Source organism: Scyliorhinus canicula, chromosome 5 (assembly GCF_902713615.1).
Source record: "Scyliorhinus canicula chromosome 5, sScyCan1.1, whole genome shotgun sequence".
Lineage (NCBI taxonomy): Eukaryota > Metazoa > Chordata > Chondrichthyes > Carcharhiniformes > Scyliorhinidae > Scyliorhinus > Scyliorhinus canicula.
This window is the reverse complement of record NC_052150.1, coordinates 104643142-104657542: the sequence shown is the minus strand read 5'-3', so window position 1 is coordinate 104657542 and position 14401 is coordinate 104643142. Positions and strand designations below refer to the sequence as shown.

The window sequence follows — 14401 nt, the reverse complement described above, 5'->3', positions numbered from 1 at the left end:
GCCTCTGGATCTAAAGGCTAACACCCATTAACATTTCTGATTAGTTTTTGCTCCTGACTATGACATTTGACGAATATCGTACATGGACTTCCAAAGCTCTTGGGTCTCCAATGTTCCTAGTTTTTCAGGTTTCAATAACTATTCACATCTGTATTGTTACCTGTATGGCAGGTAACATGTGCTACTCAATTCAGTTACAGCAAAGGCTTTCGGAAGAAGTCTTGAAGTCGTCCAGAGATTTTACATAAAGTTTACTGAGTAACACAACTTAAATAACTGCGTGAGCTCTTACTTTAGGAACTGTACTAGTAGAAAGTTACAACTTTTCTATACACTACAACTAGGCCTGACCACACGAGCAGCCCTGAGCTAAATCTCTGCCTCTGTTCTCCTCACAGTCTAATCAGCCAAAGAGCCTTGAGGGCTACTTGCTTCCCCCTTTATACCCGCCAGTGCTGTCCCCTAGTGGTCTTTCCATTTCCCATCAGCCCCTTCTGTACATACCCATGTAAAGATCACTGCAACATCTACCCTTCATTCAATGGGTGGCCTCACACTAAGCTGCGTTGAAATCCATCTGCCACAGTTTTGTCCATCACCGAAACGATCTTAGCAAGTAGTGTAGATAGAAGCATAAAATTACAATGTCAACAATCCTCGTGTCATCAGTAAATGTGAATATATAGCTCTCTATTGTGCTATCTAAATCATTCATAAATTGAGGCCCCACACACATCTATGTGGGACATCACACGAGCCACTTCCTTCCAATCTCTTGTCACATATATCAGAAAAGTAGCAGCTAACGATGACATATCACATCCTGCACTGAGTAGCTGAACTCCATGTTTGTTTTGCTGCTTCCCACTGGTTATGAAGCTCTTCGGCAATATAGCAAAACCACAAGTCAAAAGCATTTTTCAAGGAAAAACAATGCTCCTTTTATTCAAGTACTAGAGGGTCTGATTTTCAACTGTTCCTCCTTTTTTTTTACCCAAACAATTTTGGAACAATTTCCATTGAAAAATATTTTTCAAAATGTAATTTTCATAATCAACTTACAGACAAATTGGAAAATAAAGGAAACACCGGAAATTCAGCAATTTGTTCGGAAACATGCTGTAACGTGTGAATCTGCTTTTTCAAAAGCTCCAGTTGAATAAATAAAACAATTAGAACGCTGATTGATTTTCCCCACTCGAGCGTCATTTCTTGAATGAAAAGGCAGAAGAGGTCTTTAACCAAGAGAATGAACTCATATCAAGATATAGATAACAGCAGGAACTCATCTGTCAAGAAATTAACTGACACCGTTAAACTCATGCTAAGTGCTAGGTTACCTTCCAAGTCATTGAGAAGCTGCTCTCAAATGTACTGTCAAATAAGAATTTGCCATGTACAATCCCTGCTTTTTTTGTATATTAAAATTAATGAATAGAAACTCACAACCAAGCTGACCATCTCTGAGTGCAACCCCTGCCAGCAGCAAGGAGCCAATTGGCCTCGATTTTCGTGTGCCGAAAAAGGTCAGCACAAAAGCAAGCAACTAAAACCAAACGGCAGTGACGCCCTGCGAGTTGGTCTATCCCCTCTGTTCCTACCCACCCTGCTGTCTTTCTTGAGGGTGGGAGGAGGGCAAGAAAGTGAAGTCGCCTGCATCATTTTTGTATGAAGGAGCTCATTAAGAGCTGGTGTTCTGAAGGCCTGAGAATTTCACAGGGGTGGGAAGCCATTGGGAGCTGTGTGAAGCTGAACAACTCCAGCCTGTCACGAACAGAGTCAGCAGCTTTGAAAATGTTCTAAGTGATTTAAAAAGTGCAAGTTTTGAAGGAAAATCTGTTGCACAGGAAAATAATTTTAATAACGCTAACATTGCCCCTAATGGATACCAGCTCTCCCATCTGCACAGGTCAATTTAAACATTTGGATTATTTCCTATTTTTAAATCTTTCACAGATGGTAGCCACAGCAATGGCAGCTGAGTCAGGCCAGACAGTGGCCCATTTCCCTGTGTCCCACCTCTATTCTGGCACTGGCCCCTGCCACTACTAAACAGCCAGCAGACGTACACCCTATCTGATCATTGCCTCAATGCTGACCAACTCCTGGTTCAGGATCTGCAAATGAGCTCTCCCCCCGAGTCCACTTCCTGCACAAAAATCCACAACATAGGATCTTTATAGCAGAGAAAGAGGTGATTCTGTCCATCGCGTCCTTGCCAGCTCTTGGTACAGCACTCCAGTCAGTTCCATTCCCCAGCCCTATCTATCCCTATAGATGTGCAGGTTAGGTGGATTGGGCATGCTAAATTGCCCTTAGTGTCCAAAAAGGTTAGGAGAGGTTATTGGGTTACGGGAATATGGTGGAAGTGAGGGCTTAAGTGGGTCGGTGCAGGCTCAATAAGCCAAATGGCCTCCTTCTGCACTGCATGTTCTATGTATCTATGTATGTAGGTCACCCTCTGGTCACCCCCCACTAGTTCCCCCTGCCCATGGAAGTATGGCAAGTCATTTATCCTGAAAAGTTCAGGAGGTAGGAGCCGGGCAAGGTGTGTCTGTTAGCCCAGTCCTGGCCAAAAAGTGGGAGGCAAGTTCCCAATTGAGTTTGAAGATTGGCTGCCATGCTTTAGTAATCTTGATTTGGCGGCTGGGTGCATCAAGTTTGGCGGCTTCGAACATAAGGTCAGTTGGACCTGACCTAACCACTGGCCTTATATTCTATCCTCGATACACATCGCGAGGAGTTGGAAGTGGCCGAGCTGCTCAATTCATCTCCCCCGGCTGGGACGAGAGAGCGAGAGTCGTCAATTATCCTGTTCCAGCAAAAATCATAAGTTAATTATGTGAAATGTGGCCTGTGCAATTTTACTCCTTTTTGTCATTATGTGTTATAATCTTTATGGTTCTAGGAGGGGAGTACCTTTCTGACACCCCTTATCCCTTTTATAATTAAGCTGAGTGGAACGAGAATCAGGTGATGGATGATTGGTGGTGGTGGATTTGGATGTTAGGGTCAGTTAAATCTTCACTGAGATTGGAGGTAACCCTCCAGTCAGAGCTAACCATCTCAGGTATTTTTTAATTATTTTGAATTTAAGGATCCGTGTCTTTCTCCTTCAATGGCCTCAGCAGATTATATAACCTGGGGAGGACAGAGTTCCTTCTGACTCTTCCTTGAGACTGGAATGTTTACTTTGGGTCTTTTTTCCCCCAAAGCTATTGAGTTGGGAGGATATGAGTGATGGCACACACTAGAGAGAGAGATTGTTCTTCGTATCCTTCCTGCCATGGTGGACAGTGCTGGGTGATAGAGGATATCTTCAGATCAGTTTGGGGATCTACCTGAGGGGGGGTCTTTCTCCATCTGGGTGATTGGTGTGATGTTACTAATCCTGGTTTGGTTTGGTGGTTTAGGGAAGGTTCCCCTGATTGTACCGAGGAGGAGGGAATTGGATCTCCAATTCCCGGGTGCCCAATTGTTGGAAGTTTTGATGATTCTTCTCTTCTAGGATGGGATCTCCCGATTGAGGCTGCCATAATCATCCTTTTTTTCCAGTATAAATGGGGGAGATGCAATGCACTGGAAGCGGTTGGAGAATTGCACATCCAGCTGGGGTGTGGATGCTGGGGTGTACTGGAGGTCCTGCGGGCATTGATTCCTGTGTCTCAGGTGGTACTGGGCTTGTCCAGGTACGGTGCTGTAGCTTGTATTATCCTGTTGCTCCCTGTAGCGTGGGATGTCCCTTCTTCAAAATGCCCATTAGGGATGGCCTGAGAGGCTGGGTATTGCTTCTTTGCTGCGCAAGGTCCTGGGGTTGAGCTGAGTCATGTGTAATAATAAGAAAAGTAATAATCGGTTATTGTCACAAGTTGGCTTCAATGAAGTTACTGTGAAAAGCCCCTAGTCGCCACATTCCGGTACCTGTTCGGGGAGGCCGGTACGGGAATTGAACTTGTGCTGCTGGCCTTGTTCTGCATTAAGAGCCAGCTGTTTAGCCCACTGTGCTAAACCAGACCCATTATGGTTAATATCCTGTTACCCCCTTGGGTGGTTGAGACACTTTCTTAATTGAATCAGGAGCTTGTTCGCTTCCTCAAGAATGGGTGATTGGCGTGCGCTAGTGCAGTAGGGAAATATTGAACCATATCCTGAACTTGTCATCCTGTGGTTTGCTCCTGGTAGCTCTCGCTCTTTTTCCTCTGTTTGTCTTGGGAGGCCCTGAAGGCTTAATCACAATCAGAACATGTTGCTGCCGGTCCTCTATGTACAAATGTATGGAATGATGTCTGTTTTGGGTCTAGGACTGTAATTAAGTTGCTTTGTGTGGTATACATGTTTTAGAACTGGAGTTTTTATGCATTTTCTTTGTTTTCCTTCTTTTGTAAAGGTGGGTATAAAGAATCCGTGATTGGTTCCTGCATGGGTGCAGAAGGGTTTGGTATCCGAGGAGAGGAGGCTGTAGTGTGGGAGGTGTGGGAGATATATATTGGTGCGCGCCCAAACATGGCACAGCAAAGTAATCCTGAACTCGTGTGGTAATTGTGAGCAGATGCTCGGGGAAAGGTGTGCATTCTTTTACCATCTTTTCATGCCTTCATCCGCTTTCTTCCTCGGTCTCTGGTGGGGCTTTTAGAGGCATCTAGCTATGTCTAATTTTTTTTTTTTTAAATTTAGATTAGCCAATTATTTTTTCTAATTAAGGGGCAATTTTAGCATGGCCAATCCACCTACTCTGCACATTTTTGGGTTGTGGGGGCGAAACCCACGCAGACACGGGGAGAATGTGAAAACTCCACACGGACAGTGACCCAGAGCCGGGATCGAACCTGGGACCTCAGCGCCGTGAGGCGGTTGTGCTAACCACTAGGCCACCGTGCTGCCCTTAGCTATGTCTAATTATTGTATCTAGCCAGTTATAATGTTCTCTTTCTCGCCTCCATATTCACGTATGTTGAGCCGTTTTTTCCTTACTTTCTGCAATGTATTTATTTTGTAATTTTGTTGCATTCTTTGCAGGAGGTCAGTGCGTTTTCTTGCTGCGGAGCATTGAAACTGTCGATCGATGAGTCGAGCGCCATATTCAGTTCGTATGAGAGCCATCTTTCAGCGTCTGTAGATGTCTGTTACGCTCCTCCTCGTCTGAGCAGATCCTGTATGTACAGAAGGCTTGTCCATAGGGGATGGCTTCTTTAATGTGTTTAGGGTGGAAGCTGGAGAAGCGTAGCATCGTGAGGTTATCCATGGGCTTGCAGTAAAGCGAAGTGCCGAGGTAATAATAATAGTAGCTTATTGTCACAAGTAGGCCTCAATGAAGTTACTGTGAAAAGGTGACCGTCCTTTGATGGAGATGAGTGTGTCCAAGAATGCAACTGATTTTGGAGAGAAGTCCGTGGTGATTCTGATGTGGGATTAAATTTATTGATGTCATTGTGTAGTCGTTTCAGTGATTCTTCGCCTTGGGTCCAAAGGAAAAATATGTCATCGATGTATCTGGTGTATAACGTCGGCTGAAGGTCCTGTGCGGTGAGGGGGTCTTGTTCAAACTTATGCATGAAGAATTGAAATGAAAATGAAATGAAAATCGCTTATTGCCACGAGTAGGCTTCAATGAAGTTACTGTGAAAAGCCCCTAGTCGCCACATTCCGGCGCCTGTTTGTGGAGGCTGGTACGGGAATTGAACCGTGCTGCTGGCCTGCCTTGGTCTGCTTTAAAAGCCAGCAATTTAGCCTAGTGTGCTAAACCAGCCCCTATTGTTTGCAGGAGGTCAGTGCGTTTTCTTGCTGCGGAGCGTTGGAACTGTCGATCGATGAGTCAAGCGCCATATTCCGTTCATACGAGAGAATCTTTCAGCGCCTGTAGATGTCTGTTACACTCCTTCTCGTCTGAGCCGATCCTGTGTATACGGAGGGCTTGTCCATAAGGGATGTTGGCATATTGAAGTGTGAATTTAGTCCCCATGGCTGTTCTGTGTATCTGGATGAAGAGCTTGTTGTCGAAGGTGATGGCGTGACGCAGAATGAAGCGGATGAGTTGCAGAATTGCGTCTGGGGATTGGCAGTTGTCGGTGTTGAGTACTGAGGCTGTTGCCACAATGCCGTCATCATGGGGGATGCTGGTGTAGAGTTCCGAGACATCCATTGTGACGAGGAATGTTCCTGGTTCAACTGGTCCATGGGTGCTGAGTTTCTGTCGTATCGCGACAGAAGCTGGGCGTTCCTTGTACGATGGGTTTCAACCGGGACCTTGTATTCATGTTGCATTACATTCACCCCCACTATCTGGCCTGGGCTTGTGAAATCCCTACCAACTGTCCTGGCTTGAGACAATTCACACCTCTTTAACTTGTGATTATCCCACTTTCCACTTGCTCCGTCTAGACCTGTAAAGACTTAATTACCTGCAAAGACTCGCATTCAAAGTATCATCTTGCATCTTTGCCTTTGTCTATATAAATGTTTCTGGAACCCACCTCTTCATTCACCTGAGGAAGGAACAGTGCTCCAAAAGCTAGTGATTCGAAACAAACCTGTTGGTGTTGTAAGACCTCTTACTGTGCTCACCCCAGTCCAACGCCGGCATCTCCACATCATGAATAAACACTCTGTAATTACAGTGAGTGACTCTTGGCTGGTTTAGCTCAGTTGGCTGGACAGCTGGTTTGTGAGGCAGAGCCAGACCAACAGCGCGGGTTCAATTCCCGTACCAGCTGAGGTTATTCATGAAGGCCCTGACGTCTCAACCTTGCCCCTTGCGTGAGGTGTGGTGATCATCAGGTTAAATCGCCACCACTCAGCTCTCCCCGTCAAAGGGGAAAGCAGCCTATGGTCATCTGGCACTATGGCAACTTTACTTTCTGTTTTACTTACCTTGAATTAAAAAGTGACTTATGTGCAGCTATACAGTGAATGACTCTCACCCCAAATAAACAGTGATTCTGTAATTATGTGAGTGACCCTTACCCTGAATGAACAGTGACTCTGTAGTTACAGTCAGTGAGTCTTACCCTGAATAAACAGTGACTGTATAGCTACACAGTAAGTGACCCTTATCCTGAATGAACAGTGACTCCTCAACCACAGCAGTCAATTTTTTATATTTGCTTCATTTAGTGAAACAGATGGTTTGACAAAGATAAATGACTTACAGGCAGTCAATAAGTATTTGGAAAGGAGCCATGCTTGAGTGGCTGACTCATTAAGATTTCCTACTGTTAGGAAAAATACCAACAAACTTATCTTACTTTTGTAAAGCTAAGGTTGGCTTCACTCAAGACAGATGCCTCGGATTTTGAACAGGAAGAAGAGACAAGAACATTCAAATCCAAACAAGAAACATTCTTAGGTGATCAGCTATGTAACAAATCAAACCAGACCTTAAAGGAAGCATAATGAAATCAGCACTAATCCAGTAGAAATAAATCAAGCATTCATATCTCCGAATAGCTGAGCAGCTTCAGGATTCAAAATATCGCCTCTTTTTGACAATTGATCAGTTTGCAAACACTGGTATATTTTTTCTGAACTCACTCCAACATGAAAATACCAACTCTTATCAACTGTGATTCACTCTTCCCATTCTATATTCAAATGTTCCCATGCTAACAAACTTTTAGTACAGTCTCCTCAAGACCTACCCAAAGTTTAAGAATTGCACATTTTGTGATGTAGCCTCACATTGCATCAATGAACTGTGCCACCAACTGCCCAGTGAGTGTAGAAATCAAAGAATTAATTAGGAATGTATATACTTGTCCTCGAAAGCTAAGAAAGTACAGAGTAGAAAAATAATGGAATATGAAGTACAGGAACTAACCAGATATTGCAGCAATGCACATTATCCTCCATTTAAACATGGTCTGTTCGATATCCAAATATAATGGGCACGGTTCTCTGGTCGCGTTGCGCTCGAGTGAGAGCACAACGTGGCCAGCGAATGCCGGGAAAGTGCTCTCAGGGGCTTCCCGGCAGCCTCCGCGCCTCACGGCATTCACCAAAGGTGTTGGATTCGGAACAACGGCCACTTTAATCAAATATAGAATACTGCCCAGTAATCTTATGATGATAAGACAAAGGATTGAATTTTAATTTTGGAAGTGAGAAAGGGAAGTGGGACTTATCTCGCCATTGCGATTCTGCCACTATCGCTAGACTGCCAGGAAATGGGATTTGGCCTTAATTAGCCCACAAAGGGGACTGAGACAGGAATGGAATGATCCCAGAGCAACAGGTTAAAAGACTCACCTCCATTCACCAGTTCTTCCAATAGAATCAGGTGTATTGGGATGGTCTCACAATCTCTAGAAATTTAAACCTACTGGTCAATTTAATGCCTCTCCCCACCCATCCATTATCCACCTTATGAACATAACTCGAAAGTTTTATTTTCCAGCTGGAAGCCATTGAATAGCACATAAAACCACCTAAGCAAATGAACAGATCCTTTAAGCCAGCTGTGTAAAGAGTCAAGCATTTGTAAAATGATAAAACTTTTATGATAAGGTTTGCATAATGATCACATTAGGCTACCGCTGCAATTAGTGTGAGATGCACTTTACCGTTATATCCATTAACTGAATTATCTTTGAACTCATCAGAAGACTTTTCCATATTTACAATGTTGATCTTTCACCTGATAGTTTGCCAGATGGCAAAAGTGGCAATCTGGCAAACACTTTGTTTATTGTGTACTTGAAAGCCCCACCTTCTCAACCTTACTCCTCGCCTGAGGTGTGGTGATCCTCAGGTTAAATCACCACCAGTGAACTCTTCTGCTCAAAGGGAAAAGCAGTCTATGGTCACTGGAACTATGGCGATTTGACTTTTTACATCAAAGCATGGCTGACCTTAACAAACACAGATATCACTTCTGCTACAGCATTTCATAATGAACTGTAAAGGAGGCAAAAATAATTTTAAAACACTTCCTGCCTCCAGTCCGTGCTTTATGCCTGCATGCAGCTGGTGTAAAATCTGACAGCTGCTAAAATCTGGCCGCCTACCTCAAACTTATCAGACTTGGCAGAGATAGGCTCTCATTAGGCCTGGAACGATTGTCTCCTTAGTGAGAGTGGGTAGGCTCCAGAGCCTGTTACCTAACGTACCCTCAACAAAATAGCTGAGAGTGCTCTGCTCGGTGGCCAGTTTTTTCCAGTCCTGCTTCCATTTGCTCCAGATTGGGGTCATGAAATTGTGATGTCAGGTTTACAATCACAAAAAATGAAAATGGCAAAGTGATAATTATGTCAAACTTGTGTATCTTACCGAATGACAAACTGAAACACGATTTAAAACGGACATTTATTCAATATCAGGGTCATCACTTATATGGTCAAAAGGTAATGACGGATTAGTAAAATTTTAAGCTATGCAATGCAAAGACAGCACAATCTCATGATACAATGTTCTCAATGCTCATAGAGAATCATAAAATCCCGACAGTGTAGAAGGAGGCCGTTCGGCCCATTGAGTCTGCACCGTCCCTCTGAAAGATCATCCTATCTCGCCCCACTCCCCCGCCCTATCCCCACAACCCCATAACTGCGCCTAACCTGCACATCTCTAGACACTAAGGGGCAATTTAGCATGGTCAATCCACCTAATCTGCCTTCTTTGGACTGTGGGAGGAAACCGGAGAAAAATGGTTTATTTAAATTTTGCAATCCATGAAAAGAAACAAATGCATTTTGACTGCACTTAATTTGAGATAGATCACTGTATACTTTTTCACACAATAAGTAAAACACAACCAAACAATCCTTACCTGGGTGTAATTAATTAGTAGCCTGTAAAGCAAAACATTTTTTTGATGTGCTTCCTTTGCCAGTTCTTTGATGTTGGTAAAATCTTCCATTCGAATGCAGGAAGATGCAGTTTCCAAGTTGTTCAAGTGCACCTGCAGCAAAAAAAAAACAATCTGTTCATATGCATGTAATAAAATGCCTTTGTCCTTAGGTTGAATGTAAAGACACAAGATGAGATAAATGGCCAACAATACTGAATTATCAGTGTAGCTAAAGTCAGAGATGTTTATCATTTCCAAGACAGAAACTAATGGCCTGAAATTGTCCATTATAATGACAACAAAATTGTCCATGTTCGCCGTCAATACTGTTATGAGCCTGGGTTTAGAAAACTCCAAAGTATGTTATGGAGTTCACCTGACCTATAACTTATTTATTGAATTTGGCTAGGATGAGCGCAAGAGCCTGCCTTGCAGGTATTATTCAACAGAGATCAGAGGCGCTTTTAATCTAAAAACAAGCTTTATTCTACAAATTTAGTCAACATTTGTTTAAACACACACAGTAAGAATTTTTATCAACTACAAACATAAGGACCCTACACAGCGACATTAATCTATGTGTAACCTATAGTGAATTCCTCCTTAACTGTTCCAATTCAATAACAAAATCCAAGTAAAAACAGAAACCCCTTTTCAAAGGTGTGGCCCATCGCACGGCATTCTCACTGGTATAAGACTGGTTACTGGTAGTCTGTTCCCTTTTCCAAACAGTAGGTTTGAATTCCTAAAATCTCTTTTAAGTTATCAAGCAGTCTGAAAACAGTTTTTAAAATGAAGACACTTCTTTCAAACTGTGCAGTTCAAAACCAGTCCAAACTCAAAGCAAAAGTAAAACACACAGTCACAGCCCAGCTCCACTCACACAATGACATCACTGAAGCCATGTGATAAGACAAAAACATTTCTTAACATGACAGTACCTTTCTGAAACTGAGAGCTATACATGTGCAATTACATGCAGAATTCCTGAAGCTACTGTCTGTGATTTCTCCTTCCTCTGCTGAGTATGCTTCAGAATTCCTGCAGACGGTAATCTTATAAATCACTTGAAACCACTTCCAATTTTATGCTATATGCAACAAAGTGCCATGAGATGGGGGGTCATTTCCAGTGCTACAAGCGCCAGGAAAGATCCCACTAATCCCGCCAAGAACAGACTCTGGTTTTTATTCATTAAATCGCGCCCCATATATTTGCAGAATTTCTTTCTATCATTTGAAGTTTACTTTCTTTTTAGAGATACCACACAGTGTTTATTATTTCTATCTATAATCTTCAAATATATTCCCAATCATATTAAATCCCACTCTTTCTAGTCTCTCATCTTGTTTGAGGCTTGTTCATTTCAAACTGAAAGATCAAGTCCAATAATCTTTTACCATCAACATCACCTTCGTCTCAGCATTTTAAAGATCTGGACCACAATCTTACTCGGTCTTCTTTTCTCCAGAGAAAATAAGTTCAACTCCGCATATTTCTGTTTATAACTTTCCCCCTCTCCCCTTGAACCTGTGCCCCCTTGTAATTGAAACTTCCACCCTTGGAAAAAGCCTCTGACCATCCACCCTCTCTATGCCTTGCATAATTTTGTAGACTTCTATCAGGTTTCCCTTTAGCCTCCGTCTTTCCAGTGAAAACAATTCTAGTTTATTCAACCTCTCCTCATAGCCAACACCCTCAAGACCAGGCAATATCCTGGTGAACCTTCTTTGCACTCTCTCCAAAGCTTCCACATCCTTCTGATAATGTGGTAACCAGAACTACAAATGCGGCCTAACTAAGATTTTATATAGCTGCAATATGATTTCTCAATTCTTATACTCAATGTCCTGGCTGATGAATTCAAGCGTGCCATACCTTCTTAATCACCTTGGTCACCTGTGTTGCCACTTTTAAGGAACTGTGGACCTGCACGCTCAGATCCCTCTGGATGTTAATGTTCCTAAGTGTTCTGTCATTTACAGTATAATTCATACCTAGATCTGATCCTCCAAAATGCATCACCTCGCATTTTTCCAGATCAAGCGCCTTCTGCCATTTCTGTGCCTACGTCTCCAATTCATTTATATCCTGTTGTATCCCCCGACAATCCTCGGCACTATCAGCAACTCCGTCAATCTTCGTGTCATCTGCACACTTACTAATCAGACCACCCGCATTTTCCTCCAGATCATTTATACATACTACAAACAACAGAGGTCTCAGCACTGATCCCTGCGGAACCCCACTAGCTACAGACCTCCATTTGGAAAAACACCCTTCTACCACGACTCTCTGTCTTCTATAACTAAGTCAGTTCTGTATTCATCTAGCCAGCCCACCCTGAATCCCATGAGACTTTTGTTTTTGTACCAGTCTGCCATGTGAGACCTTGTCAAATGCCTTACTAAACTCCCTATCAACTACATTCTTTTCCTTTTCCTCATCAATTTTCTTTGTCACCTCTTCAAAAATCTCAATTTGTTGAGAAATGATCTTTCCTGTACAAAACCATGCTGCCTGTCACTAACCAGTTAATTTTCCTCCAAATGTGCATATATCCTGTCCCTCAGTATCTTTTCCAAAAGCTTCCCACCACTGATGTCAGGCTCACCAGCCTATAATTTTCTGGATTATCTCTGCTTCCTTCCTTAAACAAGGGGATAACATTGGCTATTCTCCAGTCCTCTGGAGCCTTGCCTGTGGTCAAAGAGGATGTGAAAATATCTGTTAAGGCCCCAGCTATTTCTCCCCTTGCCTCCCGCAGTAACCTGGGATAAATATCATCTGGCCCTAGGGATCTGCCTACCTTAATGCAATTTAGGAAACTCAACACTTCCTCCTTTGATATATTGAAGTTCACAAGAGGGTTCACGCACCTATCCCTAACCTCAACATCCATCATGTCCTTCTCCCTGATGAATAATGATACAAAGTACTCATTAAGGATTTCACACACTTCCTGTGATTCCACATATAACTTCCATCAAGGGCCTACTCTTTCTCTCGCTACCCTCTTGCTCCTAATATATGCATAAAAAGCCTTAGGGTCCTCCTTGACCATGATTGCTAAAGACATTTCATGGCTCTTTTAGCCTGCCTAATTCCATGTTTAAGTTCACTGTACTCCTCCAGGGCTTTGTGAGGTTTTCGATACCTATCATATGCTTCCTTTTTCCTTTTGATTAAGCTTACAAGTTCCCTCATCATCCATGGTTCACGAATCCTGCCATTTCTATCCTTTCATTATTAGGCAATGGTATCACCAGTGATCTACACTAGTTAAAATAATTTGGTTAAATCTCCAGGTCAAATCTAAACATGTAATTGAAATCAGTAACATATGAGTGCCTATGGTAGAAGCTGAACATCAATTCTAACTACAAAATTTGAGTAAACTGGATTGCCTACCAATTTTCAGATGGGTAGAATTTATGAAAAAAAGAGATTAGCACAGGAAACAACATGAAAAGTATCTGGCAGAACATGGTAGAGAGTTTACACACTTCACTAACTGTGGGAATAAGTTAATTTCACAACAAAGATGCTGGACATTATGAGCTTCTGATCCTTAAGCATCACACTGGGATTCCACAATCAAGAAGGCAGATATTTTTCCCGAAACAGGAGTTGAGATAAAGAGAGCATGAAAATTGGAGAGATATATTACTTGAGGCTACCTGCTTGTCCACTAACCAAAGAGAAAATGCTGGAAAATCTCAGCAGGTCTGGCAGCATCTGTAGGGAGAGAAAAGAGCCAATGTTTCGAGTCCAATGACTTTGTCAAAGCTCTCTTGTTTTAAATAAATTTATAGTAACCAATTTTTTTTTCCAATTAAGGGGCAATTTAGCGGGGCCAATCCATCTAACCTGCACATCTTCGGGTTGTGGGGTTGAAACCCACGCAGACACGGGGAGAATGTGCAAACTCCACACGGAGAGTGACCCAGGGCCGGGATTTGAACCCGGGTCCTCAGCGCCGTAGTCCCATTGCTAACCATTGTGCCACGTGCCGTTTCTTGTCCACTATCTCAGATGGAACTATTGCATGTTCCAGGTAGAAAGAAAATATAGCTAACTAAAATAGTTTTTTAAAAAATGAAATTTCTCCACTTTCTCCTGGATACGGTGGAGGCCAGGAGGGATGTCCTGTTCCCCCGAGGGTCCGAGAAGGTGAGTCACAAGGCAGTGTGCTGACTGGGACAAAGTGGCAGCAGCAGTCAACTCGGGCAGTGTGACCAGGAGGACTGGCCTCCAGTGTCAGAGGAAGGCCAACGACCTACACCAGGCAGCACGAGTGAGTAGACACCAACGTCCCAGCCCCAATCCCCCAAAGGAGCATCCCCCCAGGCGACCCCAAATCTTCCCTCCATGCCCCTCCCAGACTCCCTCCACGCACCCCTCCAACCCTCCCCCACCCCAACCCTCCTTCACACATTCCCAAATCTGTGAACCATGCGTGTGGCTAACGATGCCCTCTCTGTGTCCCCGCTGGAAAAGCTCTCCCATAACTGGTGGGAGAGGGCCCAGACGTGCGGCGGGGTGCCGGACTTGAGAATCCTCACCTCCTTCAAGGAGCTGGCCATGGAGGTGTCTGGTGTGGCTGAGGACAGAACAGTC

At 43.4% G+C, this 14401-nt stretch overlaps 1 protein-coding gene across 3 annotated transcripts in view; it reads right to left on the bottom strand.

Moving 5' to 3' along the window:
• Positions 1–14401, bottom strand: part of crppa (CDP-L-ribitol pyrophosphorylase A) — a 436282-nt gene that overhangs the window by 236539 nt on the left and 185342 nt on the right. For all 3 annotated transcript variants that reach the window (XM_038797476.1, XM_038797477.1, XM_038797478.1), the window contains exon 9: positions 9761–9892. In XM_038797476.1, the coding sequence (XP_038653404.1) occupies positions 9761–9892 (132 nt within the window). The remainder of the gene's footprint in view (positions 1–9760; positions 9893–14401) is intronic.